General features: G+C 40.7%; 1 protein-coding gene across 17 annotated transcripts in view; it reads left to right on the top strand.

Annotated features, from left to right (window-relative positions):
* Positions 1-17,665, top strand: part of macf1a (microtubule actin crosslinking factor 1a) — a 171,386-nt gene that overhangs the window by 141,213 nt on the left and 12,508 nt on the right. For all 17 annotated transcript variants that reach the window (XM_084130479.1, XM_084130476.1, XM_084130478.1 and 14 more), the window contains 30 exons: positions 3,973-4,134; positions 4,221-4,391; positions 4,633-4,799; positions 4,962-5,121; positions 5,557-5,883; positions 6,235-6,319; positions 6,402-6,628; positions 6,785-6,991; positions 7,865-8,092; positions 8,333-8,551; positions 8,658-8,861; positions 9,932-10,157; positions 10,237-10,463; positions 10,937-11,059; positions 11,154-11,255; positions 11,342-11,443; positions 11,526-11,699; positions 13,317-13,472; positions 13,576-13,773; positions 13,994-14,122; positions 14,560-14,742; positions 14,882-15,037; positions 15,240-15,446; positions 15,531-15,650; positions 15,739-15,908; positions 15,992-16,151; positions 16,538-16,732; positions 16,817-17,089; positions 17,212-17,400; positions 17,509-17,620. In XM_084130479.1, the coding sequence (XP_083986605.1) occupies positions 3,973-4,134; positions 4,221-4,391; positions 4,633-4,799; positions 4,962-5,121; positions 5,557-5,883; positions 6,235-6,319; positions 6,402-6,628; positions 6,785-6,991; positions 7,865-8,092; positions 8,333-8,551; positions 8,658-8,861; positions 9,932-10,157; positions 10,237-10,463; positions 10,937-11,059; positions 11,154-11,255; positions 11,342-11,443; positions 11,526-11,699; positions 13,317-13,472; positions 13,576-13,773; positions 13,994-14,122; positions 14,560-14,742; positions 14,882-15,037; positions 15,240-15,446; positions 15,531-15,650; positions 15,739-15,908; positions 15,992-16,151; positions 16,538-16,732; positions 16,817-17,089; positions 17,212-17,400; positions 17,509-17,620 (5,359 nt within the window). The remainder of the gene's footprint in view (positions 1-3,972; positions 4,135-4,220; positions 4,392-4,632; positions 4,800-4,961; positions 5,122-5,556; positions 5,884-6,234; positions 6,320-6,401; positions 6,629-6,784; positions 6,992-7,864; positions 8,093-8,332; positions 8,552-8,657; positions 8,862-9,931; positions 10,158-10,236; positions 10,464-10,936; positions 11,060-11,153; positions 11,256-11,341; positions 11,444-11,525; positions 11,700-13,316; positions 13,473-13,575; positions 13,774-13,993; positions 14,123-14,559; positions 14,743-14,881; positions 15,038-15,239; positions 15,447-15,530; positions 15,651-15,738; positions 15,909-15,991; positions 16,152-16,537; positions 16,733-16,816; positions 17,090-17,211; positions 17,401-17,508; positions 17,621-17,665) is intronic.

The raw sequence follows: 17,665 nt of genomic DNA, 5'->3' as shown, positions 1-17,665 counted from the left end.
TCGGCTGTCGTGACAAGGCCTGTGTCTGCTCTGCTTCACAGTGACAGTGGCGGATGGCTGAGAGACTGCCTGTTAGTTCCTAAGCTTTCTGGATGGTTATTGCATTACTATCAGCCTGACTGATCATCCACATCTCATTTGACCCTCTGCCTGGGCCAAATCTGCCTTTCTGTATGGTCACTCTCAAAACTCCCCATCCCTTCAAGTGTAATCAGATGCAGGAACCCTATCAGGCTGGATTTGGGTAGAGAGGATTATAGCAACTGAGGGACTGAACAGGATCAGCTAGCAAATTATATTTAAACTTTGTTGGGATTAAAAAAAATTAAAAGAGCAGAACAAAATGACTCATTTGAGGGGTGGCTGTCGTCCAGTGTCAAACTAACTCAAAATCTCTTCCCACTTCAAATCCTCCTCTTTTCTTCACAGCTGCAGTCTGATGGTGCTGCAATTGAGATAAGGAAATGAGAAATAAACATCAGGCCCTGTAAGAAGAGCCACATTTGGTAGTAACACACAAACACTGTATAAAGTTGTTGGAAATGTAAACAGATGATAAGGACATGTCAGTCCTATCAACGCAGGGCCAGACTCTCGCCCCCGCAATGCCCAAAGCTCAGGAAAGATCTTTGTAATCTTTTGGAGCTGCTCTCCGTTACGGGCTGTCTCCAGTGAAATTGCACGCTTGCAATGGGTGCTGATTTGGAGGGTAAATAGAAGATTTTGCAACAGCCTGATCATGAATGAACAAAGAGTCTCTATGGCAGAACACCTGGTAGTACTCAAAATAAGAGCTGCATGAGCAATAAGAGGTGTCAGAAGAAACATCTGACGTAACATCTGAAACCCACACTCATTTTTGAGTCTGTCCAGTGTAGAGTTTTAGAGATGGTCAGGTAAACAGACACTGATATGCACAGTGGAAAGGGAAGAGCAATCAGGGTGGGAGTGAGCAATGTTATGGCATGGTAACAGCGGGTATATTTGATTGTTTGGATAGTGATGACAGTGCGGGAAACACCTGTGATTTAAAGGTGTTCAAACTCTTTTGCTACAAACAAAAGAGTTTGAACAAACCCTGTGGCCCCGTCGGCACAACAACGGCCATAACAAAGCAGTCACATATGCTGTAAACTCATTGACTGTTTTCAACCTAATTTGCTAAGTATGTATTAATGGAACCATGTAAATTATTTCCTTGTTAAAACGTTTGGGTCAGATAAAATGTAGTCATGCAAAGTCCTTTGAAAAGGAAACGGGGGGGGGGGGGGTAAAGAGGGGCTGAGGGACCAAGAGACCGGAAAAACACAGGAGGTGAAAGCAAAGACAGGAAGAATAGGACTGGAGAGAGAGTTTTGAAAAGTCTCTATAGAACAAGAAAGTTGCTAGAGGCTATGTTTTCATTGATTTGAAAGAAATGATATTCTTGTGATTTCCTGTAATATCAAGTCCAGACTGACAAAATAGCCTCTTTTCTTTTTTTCTATTTTAATTTGCTGTTTTTAGGCATTTATAGCCTTGGATTTCTTATTGTAATGCTTTGGGTCTAATGCAAATAAGAATTCCACGCCCGCCTATGCTACATTTGTAGTACATTAAAAAAAATTACCTTGAAATTTCCATGAAATCAGACATGTACAGCCTATTTTATGTCTAGCAGTACATGTGCATGTGTAAATTATTAATAATGCAAATAGAAGTACAGGAAATATGCAGTGACCAAATGGTGGTTATCAAAACTGTTGTATATTTTGACTTCAAATTTAAAAAAATTGTAACAGTTTTGTATGAAATTCATACATAGACTCAATTTAAGATTTTCATGAGAAAATACATTAATTTGCATGTGTCCAAACTTTTGACTGGTACTGTAATTTAGATTTTATCTTGCCTTCAGCTAAAAAATTGAACAATAATTAATTTCTTGTGATGCTTTCAGATACAATATAAGGTTTAGAAAGCTCAGCAAAAATCAGCACATAGTGTGGGGTATATAGGTTAACTGCTATCCAGCTATTATAATATTTTCTTTAGCGAAGTGTGGGCATACCCACTTAAACAGTGTGGTGTTGTGGTTTGAAATGAAGAGAAAGAAACAAAAGATTCCAATGGCGGTGATGTTGTGGGTTGGCGGTAGGATGGAGCGCTGCCAGTAGCTAAAAGTGATCTGTGGGGGTTCGAGTGAGAAACAAAAGAGTTTAAAGTTTGGTGACAAAAGAGAAAGAGAGTGCTGGAGAGATAAGTGTGCAGCAGGCCTGTTTATGTATGTGTGCATGTGACTGGGCTGCTGACCAGATTGGTTGAGAGTGTTTGAGTGGAATGACTGGCATCCTAGATATTTTCCAGAGGCCTGCATTACAAGAGTCAAACACTCTCTGAGAGAACGAGGAAAGATTGTTATTTGCGCTGACCTCTTTCTGTTGTTGTATGGATATGTATAGCTACGTCCTACTTGCATGTGGATATGTGCATCTTTGTTCAGATTTCTGACAAACTAAATTCCCTCTCTTTCTGTTGTGAATTATTAATCATAGCACAAACATGTAGATATATTATTGTCTATGAAATCATTAACAGCTTTCCCTTGGATTTGGCCACATGAGTTGTGGAAGGTCTGCTACAGATGCAGATGAATGGAGTTATTTTTGTGTTTGTGGGTGTAAAGTGCCACATGTGATGAATGATCAGGATTAAAAACGGGAAATGGCTCCAAGTGTACACACCGTGGGTAAAGAGGAGGAGGCCTAGATGATAGATTCAGGCTAATGTTAGACAGGATATAGAAAGACAAAAGGGGACCAAACACTCTTCGTTGCGTAGACGCGTACGCTTTCACAGTCCCATATATTGTCGACGAGAGGGTGGAGCAGGTTGAAGCTGTGGCTTATTGTTTTGAGGCAGACAGACATCCTGTTTAAAGCAGGAATGAAGCCCTTGCAACAAGGCAACTGCAAACAAACTACATAAACTCACATGCAAAGCACTTAAATATACACAGGCAAATGATGCTGGATTTTATTTAATTGCGCATGCTCATTTTCCTTCGATTTACAGTTAGATTACTTTTGCCAGCATGTAACACTCAAAGTTAATATTTAAAAATACTAATTTAACTCTTCAAAAAAAAATTATCATAAAAAATGAATATCCAATTATCATACTGTGCATTATAATGTTGCACTTTCATTTATTTAGACAAAATATGCTTTCCGAGTATGCCTACTTCCCTACTATATAGTAGGTGAAAAACAGTATGCGAAATGAGTAAGATGTTTGAATTCGTAGTAGTCATAAAACAGTAGGCAATAAAACACTCGGATGACCTACAACTTCTGGTGAGTTTCTGGAGTGTGCATCCAATGGACACTTTTCTATCCCATGAGGCTACGGGAGAGGAGTTGTGGATGGCAGTGAATCGAGGCAGCTGAAGTTATACTGTAGGTCACACAACAAAGCCAGCATAGCGGATGTAGTATGTCTGAATTTCAATCATACTTTTTTATTGGTAGTGAAGTTCTACTTACTCATTCCAGATAGATTTAGTAAGGACATTTTCCTGTTGAATATTGTGACTGATAAGTCACATTACAAAACTAAAATTGGTTTCATGATGACGCCAAACTTCTCTTAGGAAACTGCTGGTTATGGTGTTGGTAAGAGGTATTTGGCAACCTGCTTGTGGGGAACCACTGTGTTGGATATTCTGTCAGAGCTGTAGTGTTAGGCTGTTGGAGAAATAGAGCTGTACAATGTTGCTGCCAAGTCTCTGGATTTAATTTCATTCAATGTGTGGGGGCTGAAAACTGCTTCCCCATTTATAAATGGCCATGCCACCATTATCATGTTGTTGTGTTTGTACAGCCTTGACCTGTTTAGACACATTCTGTCATATCACATGTCCAGTAACATAACAAGAGTGTTGGTTATGCACTAATCAAGTCACTTGTTCTCTCTCTATCACTCAAACTTTAGGCTGTGGAAAGGGAGCAGTTTGACAGCATTCAGCCTAAACTGCAGCATGTCAACGCTGTGGGTCAAGGTCTTATCCAGAGTGCAGCCAAACACACTGACACTCAGGCCCTGGAACATGACTTGGAGACCACCAACCTGCGCTGGAACTCCCTCAACAAGAGGGTAAGCTTGCATCTATTTTTAGCCTGCTTTCTTAATGGACTGAGAGAAAGTCTTTTTGATTTTTTTATTTTTTATTTTGTTCACAGGTTGCTGAAAGAATCGCACAGCTGCAGGAGGCCCTGTTGCATTGTGGGAAGTTCCAAGATGCTCTAGAGCCACTCTTGAGCTGGCTGAGTGACACAGAGGAGCTCATAGTTAATCAGAAACCTCCATCCGCTGAGTACCGTGTGGTCAAGGCACAAATTCAGGAGCAGAAGGTTACATTTAAATCAATTTTGAATTTAATTTTGAATTTCAATACATTTTAAAGGGGGTTTGCATTATCTTAATATTACCTACATTTAAAACTTTTTTCATTTATATATTCATTTTTCAGTCAAGTTGATAGACTTTAGCGTCCCTTTATTTTGTATCATACTAATTAGACTAATCTATCCTTCTACATAATATAAAATAAATACATTTAGGTCACTAACCTGTATTCCAAATTTTTATAAGCTGCTGCAACGGTTGCTGGATGACCGCCGTGGGACGGTAGAGATGATCAGGGCAGAAGGAGAGCGTATCGCTGCTACGGCTGAGACACATGACAGAGACAAAATCCAGAAACAGCTTAAGAGCCTAGGAGAGAGATGGACAAACCTGCTGGAAAAGGCCAGCGCCAGGTAAACTCCATTATCAGAGCAATACGGACACCCAGACACAACCATAAAACCTCTTAATCAAATCTCTTACTCATAACTCAATCACTTGGTTGCTTTACAAGGCCATAAAATAGAGTAGAATAAGAATATAACACAGATTTCCTCCTAACCTGACGTCCTCAGGCAACGGCAGCTAGAGGAGCTGCAGGTGTTGGCGCTGCAGTTCCATGAGGCCGTGGAGCCCCTCGGGGAATGGTTGAGCGCAACAGAGAGACGTTTGAGCTCCGCTGAGCCAATGGGAACCCAGACCTCCAAAATCACACAGCAGATTGTAAGGCACAAGGTAGAGTATATGCAACACCTGGGAGAGATGTGTCCTGGAACTGTTGCTGCCAAACCAAGATCATTTTAGCAAGCGATTTTCATTAGACTGACTAGAAATGCAGAGGAGGGAAGAGATTGTCAGTCTCCTGTGGTTTTAAATGGACAAGTAGGAGTGCAGTTATCTAAGAAGGCACGGATTCCAGGTCTCTGGTCGTGATCCTGCCCACATCCTTTCCGTTTTTCAGTTTAATTTCATCATGATTTCTTTTTTTTTTATGGTTGTGTTCCCATCTCACCTTGTGTTGATTCACATTTTTATTTTTTGCTTGCATCAGTTAATTATGATTTATCATTGTTCTGTATTGTCATGTATGTTTATGTTTGCCTTGTCTTTTTTTCCTCCTTCGACTCATCCCATCCCATCACGTCTCTTTAATCTGGGCTATAATCCCAGGCTCTCCATGAGGAGGTGTCCTCTCGGGAGAATGATGTAGACCATCTTGAGATGCTCAGCCAATCACTGCACCCGCTCAGCTGTGTGGCTGATCAAGATTGGCTGGGCGATCGTGTGGCGGCAGTGCGCAATGGGCACACGGAGCTGCGTGATTGGTGTGATCGGAGAGAGGCCATGCTGGAGCAGGCCCTGGCCAATGCACAGCTATTTGGAGAGGAAGAGGTGGAAGTCCTTAACTGGCTAGCTGAGGTGGCCCAGAGACTGGCTGAAGTTTCAGTACAGAGTTATCAGCCGGAGCTACTAGAGCTGCAACACAAACACACACTGGTACGGTTTTGCTGGGTGTAGCAGTCCAGGACCAACAATGCAGTAAAAGTTCAGTTTAGAGAAGATGAATACTGCCAAGCGGCCCTCATCCGAAAAAATAGCTGTCACTCACTGAAGAAAGAGTTACACTTGGGCTGTCAGTCAATTTAAGCTTTTAATCAAATAAATTACATGAAATGCTGGTTAATTAATCTAATTAATTACATATACCAATATTTGCTGAGAAAAACATCCAAATTAAAATAATTTAGAGACATAAATATTTTGTTGATTACATTCTGATCTTTACTTTACTTTACTTTACTTTGAATTATTTCCTGAGTTAATGTTTCTATTGCTGGTCTCCTACAGGCTCTTAATGAAGAGATTATCAGCAGGAAAAAGACAGTGGACCAGGCCATTAAGAATGGACAAGCTCTGCTTAAACAAACCACTGGTACTTTACCATCCAGTCTTTGTTCATTGGTGTATTACCAAATTCCTCCGTTGATTGTAATCATGTTTGATCTCTGTGGCAGGTGAGGAGGTCCTGTTGATCCAGGAGAAGTTAGATGGTATCAAAAGCCGCTACGCAGAGATGACAGCGGGCAGCAGCAAGGCCCTTCGTATTCTGGAACAGGCCCTTCAGTTGGCCACACGATTTGCTAGCTCACACGATGACATCAACCAATGGTTGGATAGCGTGGAGGCGGAGCTTAACAATGTTGAGACAGACACAACACCAGCCTATCAGGACAGACAGAGGGTGAGGATGTCTTTTTTTTCAGTAGTTCATGAATTACTTTTTTCTTTTCTTTTCTTTAGACCATACACAGCTATTTTTGTTTTCACTAAATAAAATTAGTTTCTTTTATGTCTTCAGTCCATTCATTATTTTGTATTGTGTGTATTTTTGCCTCAGGAGCTGAAGTGCGTGTCTGCTGAGAAGAGGCTAGTTCTGGACACTGTGAATGAGGTAGGCAGTGCTTTACTGGATCTGGTGCCCTGGCGTGCACGGGAAGGCCTTGACCGCCTGGTCGCCGATGCCAATCAGCGCTACCGCCAAGCGGACGAGACCATCACACAAAGAGTGCAGTTAGTGCAGGCTGCCATCCAAAGGTCACAGCAGGTACTGCAACAAATACTGTACATTTATATGTCTGTGTGTTTCATTAAAGGAGTAGTTCACTTTAAAATGAAAATTACCCCATGATTTACTCTCAAACTTTTTTGAGCTTCATACTGATGGTTGCAATTCACTGCCATTATCACTGCTCGTCAGGGTGTTTATTAATATAACTCCGATTGTATTCGTCTGAAAGAAGAAAGTCACATACACCTAGGATGGCTTGAGGGTGAGTAAATCAGGGGGTCATTTTCATTTTAAAGTGAACTACTCCTTTAACACAGAACCAAAACTTAAAACTTTAAGATTATTCTTTCCCTGCCTGGCTTGCAAATTTATTTATTTATTTTATATTTTTTTTTGGAAATTCAAATAAAATTTTATGTAATATTTATATATTATAATATGTCTTTATTTTTTAAAATAATATAACCAAATATATACATTCTTATAATAAATTGTACAAATTTATTGTATTATATTGTATAATAGTAGTTGTTGTTGTTGTTATTATTATTATTATTATTATTATTATTATTATTATATACATTTCATGTATATTTTCAACACAGAACCAAAACTTAACTTGCTTAAAACTAAGATTATTCTTGTCCTGCCTTGCAGAAAATCAAATATAGTTTTATATTATTATTTCATAACTTTTTTTGCTTTTTACAATTATATAACATTTAAAAATAATATAACAAAATATTAATTATAATAAATAGTTAATAAATATATTAAAAATATTAATTATAAAAATTATAATAAATATAGTATTTATTTATTTATTTATTTATTTATTTAAGGATTATTCTTTCCCTGCCTTGCAACACTTCTTTTTTGGCGGTGTATTTATGTGTGTTATTGTTTCAGTATGAAGAGGCAGTCGATGCGGAGCTGACCTGGGTCGGAGAGACAGAGAGGAAGTTAGCGTCTCTGGGGCCTCTGAGTCTGGAGCCCGATGTGACTGTGACACAGCTCCAGGTCCAGAGAGCCTTTAACATTGACATCATCCGTCACAAAGACACCGTGGACCATCTTCTTAAGACACGAGAGGACATCCTAGAGAGCTGCAGTGAACAGCAGAGAGAGGCTCTGAAGGTTAGAGACAAAATAAAGAAGAAAGAGAGGGAGGGAGGGGACAGAGTAATCCATGTACTGTAATTATTCTTCAGCGAAAGGTTAGATTAGGAAAATTGAATTGTGACTCATGCATTTTCCGGCGGAGATTTGATTTGTTGAGTCATGTTTGGGAAAAACAACAGTGCAAACTTGTTTTTCAGTCTCTCAAAAGACTAATTTGGTTGACCAGCTAAAACCTCTTTCCTTTTCCTCCTGTAGATGAAGACGGACTCTTTAAGTGCTCGTTATGAAGCAGTAAATCAGAGTCATGCTGAGCGCTTCTCAGCTCTGGAGCAGGCTCAGGTGCTGGTGGCTCGTTTCTGGGAGACACATGAGGAACTTGAACCCTGGCTGGGCGAGACCGAGACTCTGATTGCCCAGCTACCCCTTCCCGCCATCGACACAGAGGCACTCAGACAACAGCAAGAACAGATGAGGGTAAGTGGGCTTTGTGCAGATGAAGGACTTGAGTCCCTTTTGCTTAGACATGGGTTAAGACGCTCAAAACTGACACATGACATGTTTCATATGTTTTTCTGTCTAGCTTCTGAGAGAGTCCATCTCTGAGCACAAGCCACACATAGACAAACTGCTAAAGATCGGCCCACAGCTGGCAGAATTGAGTGCCCAGGAAGGAGCAACAGTGAGACAACGTTTTAATGAAGCAGAGAGACGTTACATCAAAATCAAAGAAGACGTCAAAAGTAGAGCCACAGCACTGGATGAAGCAGTGTCACAATCTGTCCAGGTATTTGCTCCAAAATGTTAGCATGCTTACTTTGGACTGCTGCCCAGCTTGTGAAATATTTAAGAGTTACAGCTCACAGTCAGCATTATACAGCACAGTATCAACAAATTTTGTCATCATCATATTTTCTAGCACATTTAGTTCATTTAAGCTATTTTAAATGACACATCACTTTTAATTAACCATTGTTTCGCACTAAGTCCTTTTTTTTTTTGTAAATAACATTTCTGACATCAGCTGCATTTTGGCTGAATGTTTGATATTGATTCTTCCTGCTGGCCTGTTGCATGCTGTTGAATTAACGCATTGTACTGTTTCTCCACTTCCATCCCTTCAAACTCCACTGTACTGTGACTCCACCTGTCCCACCCCTGTGCCCCATATCCTGTCACCCTCTCCTTTCCATTCCTGTATCCCCTAAACTTCCCCCATTCCTGCTTGCAAATCTCCCCTTGCCTATTCCCTCCACCTCTCCCTCCCATGTCCGTTTGGTCCATCCGTCCGCCCATCACTCATGTTTGTGGATGTGCTGTGTGTGTCCATCACTCCATCATCACTGCTCTCTGCATCACCCTCAGCTGGTAGAGGTAAGAACACCATCACCTGCTGATTTAAACTCTGATATAACGTGTGTGTTGGATTGAGAATCAGGAATTTGTAATCAGGTGTGTAATGTGGACTAGTTTTAGTTTACATCAGTTGACCTAAAGGCAGTGTCTTGTTAGTATAAGACACAAGAAGATGGGCAAATGTTAAATATACATTTTGATTCCTTATTTCTTATTCTACACATAATCGTATACTGTATATGTTGCCTTAGAATAATAGATTTTTGACACCTCGTTCCAGTCCCTACACCCATGCTCATTTTTAAGAAGGATATATATATATTTTTTTTCACTTTCAGAAAAGAAGCATACACTTTTCAGTACTTGTATTTATTTAGCTTGAACTTCCTCTGCCCTTTTGCATGTGGCTGGGATAAATCTCCCCTCCTCCATATGCCTGGTCCTTCTCCAGTTACTTTAATGTGCTGTATTTGTTTTGTCATCTTATTTCTCTCCATTCAGTTCCATGATAAAATGGACCCTCTGTTGGAGACTCTGGAAGGGGCAGTCCAGCGCTTGCGGCTGCCCCCTCCAGTGGCCGCTGAGGTGGAGAAGATCCGGGAACAACTGACAGAGCACCGGGCTACAGGACTAGAGCTGGACAAACTCCTGCCGTCTTTCAGCGCCCTGTGTGCCCGAGGAGAAGAGCTCATCAGCCGAGCCCCACACGATGATCCTGCCGCACAGGGTAAAGATCTTTGAAATGATGCTATATGGCTGTATGAAATATGTGTTTTGATAAATCTGCATTCTGTTCCCATCCTCAGCGGTGCATTCACGACTCTTGCGGCTGCGCTCTCTGTGGGATGAAATCAGGCAGAGGGCGGAGGAAAGAGAAGGTAAACTTCAGGATGTTTTAGATCTCGCCGGAAAGTTCTGGGCTGACATGGGCGCTCTGCTGAGCACGCTCCGCGACTCTCAGGACATTGTGAAAGAGCTGGAGGACCCGGGAGTGGATCCCTCACTCATAAAACAACAAATAGAGGCAGCAGAGGTCAGTCCAACAAAAGAGATGGATGTCTTTTTCTTAGGTTCAATTCAATTTTCGCTAAGGATGTACAAAAACGAAAAAGAAAAAAATATTTTAGTAAAATCTTGTTTAGTAAAAAAACTAGTTTTAGTTGAGTTTTATTTATTTTATTCAATAACTTGTTTTTAATTGAAGAACAAATTATTGGAACTTCTGAAATCACACAATGAATCATGGTTAATTTAATATATCAATACTCACAGTTTCTGTTAATAAAAAAAAAGTCTGAAAACAAGCAGCTGTAAAGGAAAAGAACCACTGGTATTAGATGGATGACTAGTCAACCATTTTAACCCATCCTTACTTATAACCCAAAATGTGTGTTATAATGTGTTCAGTTTTATAAAACAGTCCTTGAGTAGATCGAACTACATAATGTTGTGTCAAGACAAAGATCTCAAGAGAATGAGATCATGATGTTTTTATCTCACACTCAGGCCATTAAGGCAGAGACAGATGGTCTGAGGGAAGAGCTGGAGATCGTACAAACTCTTGGAGCTGACCTCATCTTTGCCTGTGGAGAGACAGAGAAACCAGAGGTCAAGAAAACCATTGATGAGGTAAGAGGGTAGAAGGATAATAAGACATGTGGGGAATGCCCCTCTTCGCTCAAATTTAAACAAAATATCTCCATGTTGTTGATTTGACACACAGATGAATGCCGCCTGGGAAGGTTTGAACCGCACGTGGAGAGAGAGAATGGAGAGACTTGAAGAGGCCATGACTGACTCTGTGCAGTACCAGGATGCTCTTCAGGTTATTATTTCTCTGTTGGTGCAGCAAAATCTGCCCTGATTGGTCAAGCCAACTGTGTGTTCACATTCATCACTTTGTCTCATCAGGGCATGTTTGACTACTTGGACAATGCTGTCATCAAATTGTGTGACATGCCAGCTGTGGGGACAGACCTCAGCACTGTCAAACAACAGATAGAGGAGCTCAAGGTTTGAATCGGACCGTATCTACTCTTATCTCTCAAATTGCGTTGAGAAAAGGATTGACCCTTTTTCTTTGTACATGACACAGCAATATAAAGTTGAGGTGTACCAGCAGCAGATTGACATGGAGAAGCTTAGTCACCAAGGAGAGCTGCTGCTCAGGAAAGTGAGCGACCAAACAGACCGAGACATGATTCAAGAGCCTCTCACTGAGCTACGCCACCTGTGGGACAACCTGGTGGACAAAATCACAATCAGACAGGTGAGGAAATAGAGACAGTTTTCTTATCTCTGACAACTTTTGCATTTACTAACAAATTACAAAAATAGATTATTCAGACTCTGATGAGACATTATAAAATGCAGATAAATGCACACCTATGACCTCAGTTTAATGCTCCAAATGCTCCTTAAAACAGCCTAAAGTTAAGCTAATGAATTATTGTTTAATTCTTAAATTGTTGTTATTAATAATCGTTTTATTAATAATACAATATTTAACTTGTAAGCCCGTCTAAATCGGTCCAATGGCGGTTTCTGATAGAACGGGTGAAGGTCTCTGCGCGTTACTGTCTTGCCGCGTGGCAAAGTTATTTGATTACAATTAAGCTTTTATCTTACTCCATTTTATTACGATCTCGAATTTAGGTTAGACAGACATTTATATAATAGTTTAGCAGCACATTTGATTATTCTTTGCAACTCTTTAGTTATATTTTACCTGTTCATATTAGGAAGCTATGTCGCTCTGAGGTCCTTATGCCTTCTGTTTAACGCGAGTCTCACGATCACAAGCTTGTCAGTTTGGTCACTAAACAGAGGTAATTGGCTATATACCTGAGATGGTCGCATTCGCGCTTACACAATCAAATATACTTTTGGTATAGCCCCCATGGAATTGCATACACTTGAATTTAATGTAACATTTACTTCAGGTAGAGGTATAGCCACTACTACAGATATAAGTCGACCAACATTATTTCTCTTATAATAGCTTTGGATTGGCCATGCCGTGGTTTCCCACTTACATTTATCTAAAGTAACATTAAATTAAAACAGAGGTAAGACACACCCAAATTTAGGTTGGTCAAGCAACATTTTTGCTATCCTAAATGGAAATTCACTCCTTGTCTTTGCAAACCAAGTACACTTGAATTAGTGCCAAATATTAGTCGTCACTAATCTGACGCAGACTTTGCGGTAACATACGAATCCATTTAATACACTTGGAAAAACAATTTCAGAGTCAGTCAGAATAAAATCAAATGTAACAATTTATTATGTCAGGTAAATGTATCATGCCAATTTCATAATCAGTTCAAAGATAATCAATATAATAACATCAAATCCTCAGAAATAAAGAGTAAAAGATGTAGGCTAAACCCGACATTTAGAAAAATACATAATGCTGAAGTCTTTGAGGTCCTTCAACATTATGGGCTGATCTGAGTTACAGAATCTCCCTGAGCCTCTTGTTGCATTTCTTTATATAGACAGAAACTTCTTTCACATGGAAACATTTGCTAACAATGAGAATTTGCATTCAGAGTTTACAACTTTTGGGAGCAGAATGCCATTTGCCTGTAAGACACACTCTCCTCTGTGTGCAAGTTATCTCTAAACTCTTAAGAACTTTATTACCTTTGGGTTTACTTCTTTGGGAATGAAATGCATTTTCTAATTTCTCAATTCTTACAAACTGATTATTGAATATTGGGTCTTGGAATTGTAAAATGGAGTATGAAAATAATAATACTAAATTTAATTTAAATTCACCCAAAAAACTCTGAAAACATTGTTGCGTAGTTACTGCATTTTAGAGGGCAGACATGAAAGGCTCTTATTCTTGATTGTTTTGATTCTGTCTTCTCTCTACCAGCACAAACTGGAGGGTGCGCTCTTGGCTCTAGGTCAGTTCCAGCATGCTCTCTCTGAGCTGCAGTCTTGGCTCAGTCACACTCACGCCACACTGGACACCCAGCGACCCATCAGCTCTGACCCCAAGGCCATTGAAATTGAGCTGGCTAAGCATCATGTACGTCACATTGGGCCATAAAAATTGGGCCTCATTTTTATGTACTCAACTTTTTTTTATCTCCCTTTTAAAGCAAATTCCTTTAATCAAGCTGCCTTTGTAGGTTTTAAGAAACGATGTGCTGTCCCATCGGGCCACTGTGGAGACAGTGAACAGAGCGGGCTCTGAGCTGCTGGAGTCCAGTCCTGGAGACGAAATCAACCACCTGAGAGACCAGCTGGATGAGCTCAACCGTAGCTGGAAGAACCTTCTGCTGAAGACTGATGAGAGGCAGAAGCTTTTGGAAGCTGCCCTGCAACAGGTGCTCTAGATATTACTACATCATTATACAGAGAGATCTAATTGAATGCACCAATAAAAAACAAGTACATCTGCATATGTTTGTAGCAATTCAGTCAATTCAATAAAATGGATGCAGTTTGGAGGGTTGCTGTGCATGGAGAATGGTTCTCTTTAATATTGTAGTACAGGTGTCGGATCAATTAGCTCATTGTCTTTACCCTGCATGGTTTCTGTGTCAGGCGGAGGGTTTCCATGGAGAGTTGGAGGAGTTTCTGCAGTGGCTCAGACGCACAGAGAGTCAGCTGTCCGCTGCCAAACCCACAGGTGGCCTGCCTGAGACTGCCAGAGAGCAGCTGCAGCAACACATGGTACGCTAAATGAGTTCACCTCTAGTCCACCCATTAGAGATCAAACCACCCTCAAACATACAACTTCTTATAACAATTTCAAATTATAGGAAATAAAAAAATAAAAAAAATAATTTATGTATTCATTCATTTATTTAGCATTCTTTGGAAATAACAAGAAATCACAAAAAATGTATATAACATGTTAAATACTGCATTTGCATTCTATTATGAATATTTTTTGTATGCTTTTGCCATTTTTATTAGTTTTAGATTTTTTTAATCTCTGTTTTAATCTCTATTAATTTATTTTTATTTCAATTAGTTACCAAGGCAACAATATTTAAGTTTTTCATTTTATGTAATTTCAGCTTTATTTTAATTAATGAAAATAGTTTTAGTTAACAATGACAATGTTTGTTGACTAATCAACTTATCTTCCTCTGTCCCGTTTATAGGAGCTCCAGGCTCAGTTGACCCACAGGGGTGAGCAGTATCACCGACTGCTGGATAAGGGAGAGTCCATTCTTCTGGCCAGAGGAGGGGAGGATGCTGGACCTGGTACCACCCAGACCCAACAGAACCTGGCCATGCTACAGAACAAGTGGGCCAGTTTCAATGCCAAAATGGATGACAGAAGGGTGAGGGAACCAAAGACTGATTTATGACCTTACATTCATGTTTAAAAAGCAGTTTCTTTAATTTATTAACAGGTTCATGAAATTCTATTCTGCCTTCCAATCCTAATAGTTCTGTCTCTGTGTCCATCTCTTTTCACAGGGTAAACTGGAGGAAGCTGTCTCATTGGCGACAGGATTCCAATCCTCCCTGCAGGACACCATAAACTGGCTGACACAGGCAGAGCAGACTCTCAACATGGCTCAGCCACCCAGTCTCATTCTCGACACGGTCCTATTCCAGATAGATGAGCACAAGGTTGGTACAAAATGTGGTTTACTTAGTTTTGTTTGTTCAATGTTTAAATTTGAAATAAATGCCACTTTCAAAAACATTAAAAAATATTAAAAAATCTTGAACGGTAGTATATATATTTTTTGCTTTTGATGTTCCTGTTTATGTAAAATACATTCACAATTGAATACTTTTGGGAAACTTGAGTCCTTGTCTTGTATTTCAGGTGTTTGTGAATGAGGTGAACACTCACAGAGAGCAGGTTCTGGCTCTAGAGAAAGCTGGCTCTCAGCTGCGATTTGCCAGTCTCAAACAGGATGTGGTTCTCATCAAGAACCTGCTGCTCAGTGTACAGGCCCGCTGGGACAAACTTGTGCAGAGATCACTAGACAGAGGACGCCACCTCGATGAGGCCCGCAAGAGAGCCAAACAGGTACTGTTTGGTTTACTTCACTCTGTCTGTTGCTCTGATCATACCTCTCTCCGTTTCTGATGTTGGCAATCTTCTCTTGTCTAGTTTCATGAGGCCTGGAGGAAGCTGACAGACTGGTTGGAGGAAGCAGAAAGCAGACTGGACTCTGAGCTGGAAATCTCTAATGAACCTGACAAGATTAAAATCCAACTGGCCAAACATAAGGTACAGCATTTGCTGCATTAAAGAGCTGAAGCTGAAAACTTTAAGCCTTATCTCTTATGCCCTCTATCTTTTAATCACTGTACTTTAGGATTTCCAGAAGTCTCTTGGCTCCAAGCAGCCAGTGTATGACACCACAGTGCGCTCTGGGAAGGCCATGAGAGACAAGGCCACACTGCCGTCAGACACACAAAAACTGGATCATTTGTTGGGCGAGGTCCGTGACAAATGGGACACGGTGTGTGGAAAGAGCGTGGAGAGGTGAGAAGGACTGGAATTACCCATTTGGAATATGATTGGATGTAGAATGAACTGAAACAAATAATTTGTGTTTTTCTTCTCAGGCAACACAAGTTGGAGGAAGCCCTCTTGTTCTCAGGTCAGTTCGCTGAGGCTCTCCAGGCACTTGTTGACTGGCTGTATCGTGTGGAACCTCAGCTTGCAGAGGACCAGCCTGTCCATGGAGATCTGGATCTCGTTTCCAACCTCATGGATTCTCATAAGGTACTAATGGGGTGATTCTTAGGAAATCTTGGTTTTAAAGATGACATGAAATTTGAAGACTTGCATAAACAAATTTCCTATGTAGGCATTAATTGTGCTAATTCATTTCAAATCAATTTAAGACCTTTTTGAACATATTTTCCCAAACTTTATATATATATATATATATATATATATATATATATATATATATATATATATATATAAATATAAATGAGATCTTTCAGTGTGGTCCTTGAAAACCAAAATATAATGTTTGAAAAGTCCTTAGTATGCATGAACCCTGCATTATTGATGTAGTGAGGCTTGAATGAGACTCTTACTAGGAAAGCCATTTCCGAGTAGGACAATTTCTTAGTGGTAGTGCTGTATTTATTGTTTCTCAGGTCTTCCAGAAGGAGCTGGGGAAAAGGACCAGTAGTGTGCAGGCTCTGAAGCGGTCCGCTCGAGAACTGATGGAGACGGGCCGGGACGACACCGCCTGGGTCAAAGTTCAACTGCAGGAGCTTAGCAACCGCTGGGAAACAGTCTGTGCCCTGTCCGTTATAAAACAGACTCGCCTCCAGCATGCTCTCAAACAGGTACGTCTGACCGTTCTTTGAACGAAACCAAGAGCAGTGTTAATATTTTCTTCTGACTATCTCTGTTTCTCTCTTTTTCTGCAGGCAGAGGAGTTCCGCACAGCTGTTCAGATGTTGCTGGAGTGGCTGTCGGAGGCGGAGCAAACCTTGCGTTTCCGTGGCGTCCTGCCAGAGGAGGTAGAGACTCTGCAGGCGCTACTGCACACGCACCGAGATTTCATGCAGACGGTGGAGGAGAAGAGAGTGGATGTGAATAAAGCTGCTGGCATGGGCGAAGCCATTCTAGCTGTGTGCCACCCAGACTGCATCACCACCATCAAACACTGGAACACCATCATCAGAGCTCGCTTTGAAGAGGTAAGAAGTGAGAAAAATCTAAACTGTGGCATCAGAAGCCTGTCTAGGCCACTAGTTAGACAAATAAGCGTCAAGCCTAATAGAACAGGTCTGAAATGCTTATGATTATGTTTGCTGTACAGGTGCTGACATGGGCCAAACAGCACGAGCAGCGCTTGGAGACGGCTCTTGCTGAATTGCTCAACAATGCTTCACTACTGGAGGAGCTGTTGTCATGGCTACAGTGGGCGGAGACCACACTGGTGCAGCGTGATACTGAACCACTCCCCCAGGACATCCCTCAACTGAAAACACTCATCACAGAGCACCAGGTGAGTGAGACACAATAATTCGTTCATATTCTGTCACTCAGTCTTTTAATATTAATTGCATTGTTTATTGCTGAGATGTTTCTTAGTATTTTTGTTTTCTTCTATCAGGTGTTTATGGAAGAGATGACCCGAAAACAGCCTGATGTTGACAAAGTTACAAAGACATACAAGAGGAAACCAGCAGAACATCCCAGCAGTCTGTCAGACAGGAGAGGGGCCCGTAAGAAACTTTATCCTCCGCTGCACGCATGCTGCATTCAAACAC

This window comes from Abramis brama, assembly GCF_963993115.1.
Source record: "Abramis brama genome assembly, chromosome: 12".
Classification (NCBI taxonomy): Eukaryota; Metazoa; Chordata; class Actinopteri; order Cypriniformes; family Leuciscidae; genus Abramis; species Abramis brama.
Note: the sequence above shows the minus strand (reverse complement) of the source record. Positions and strands in the feature narration are given on the sequence as shown.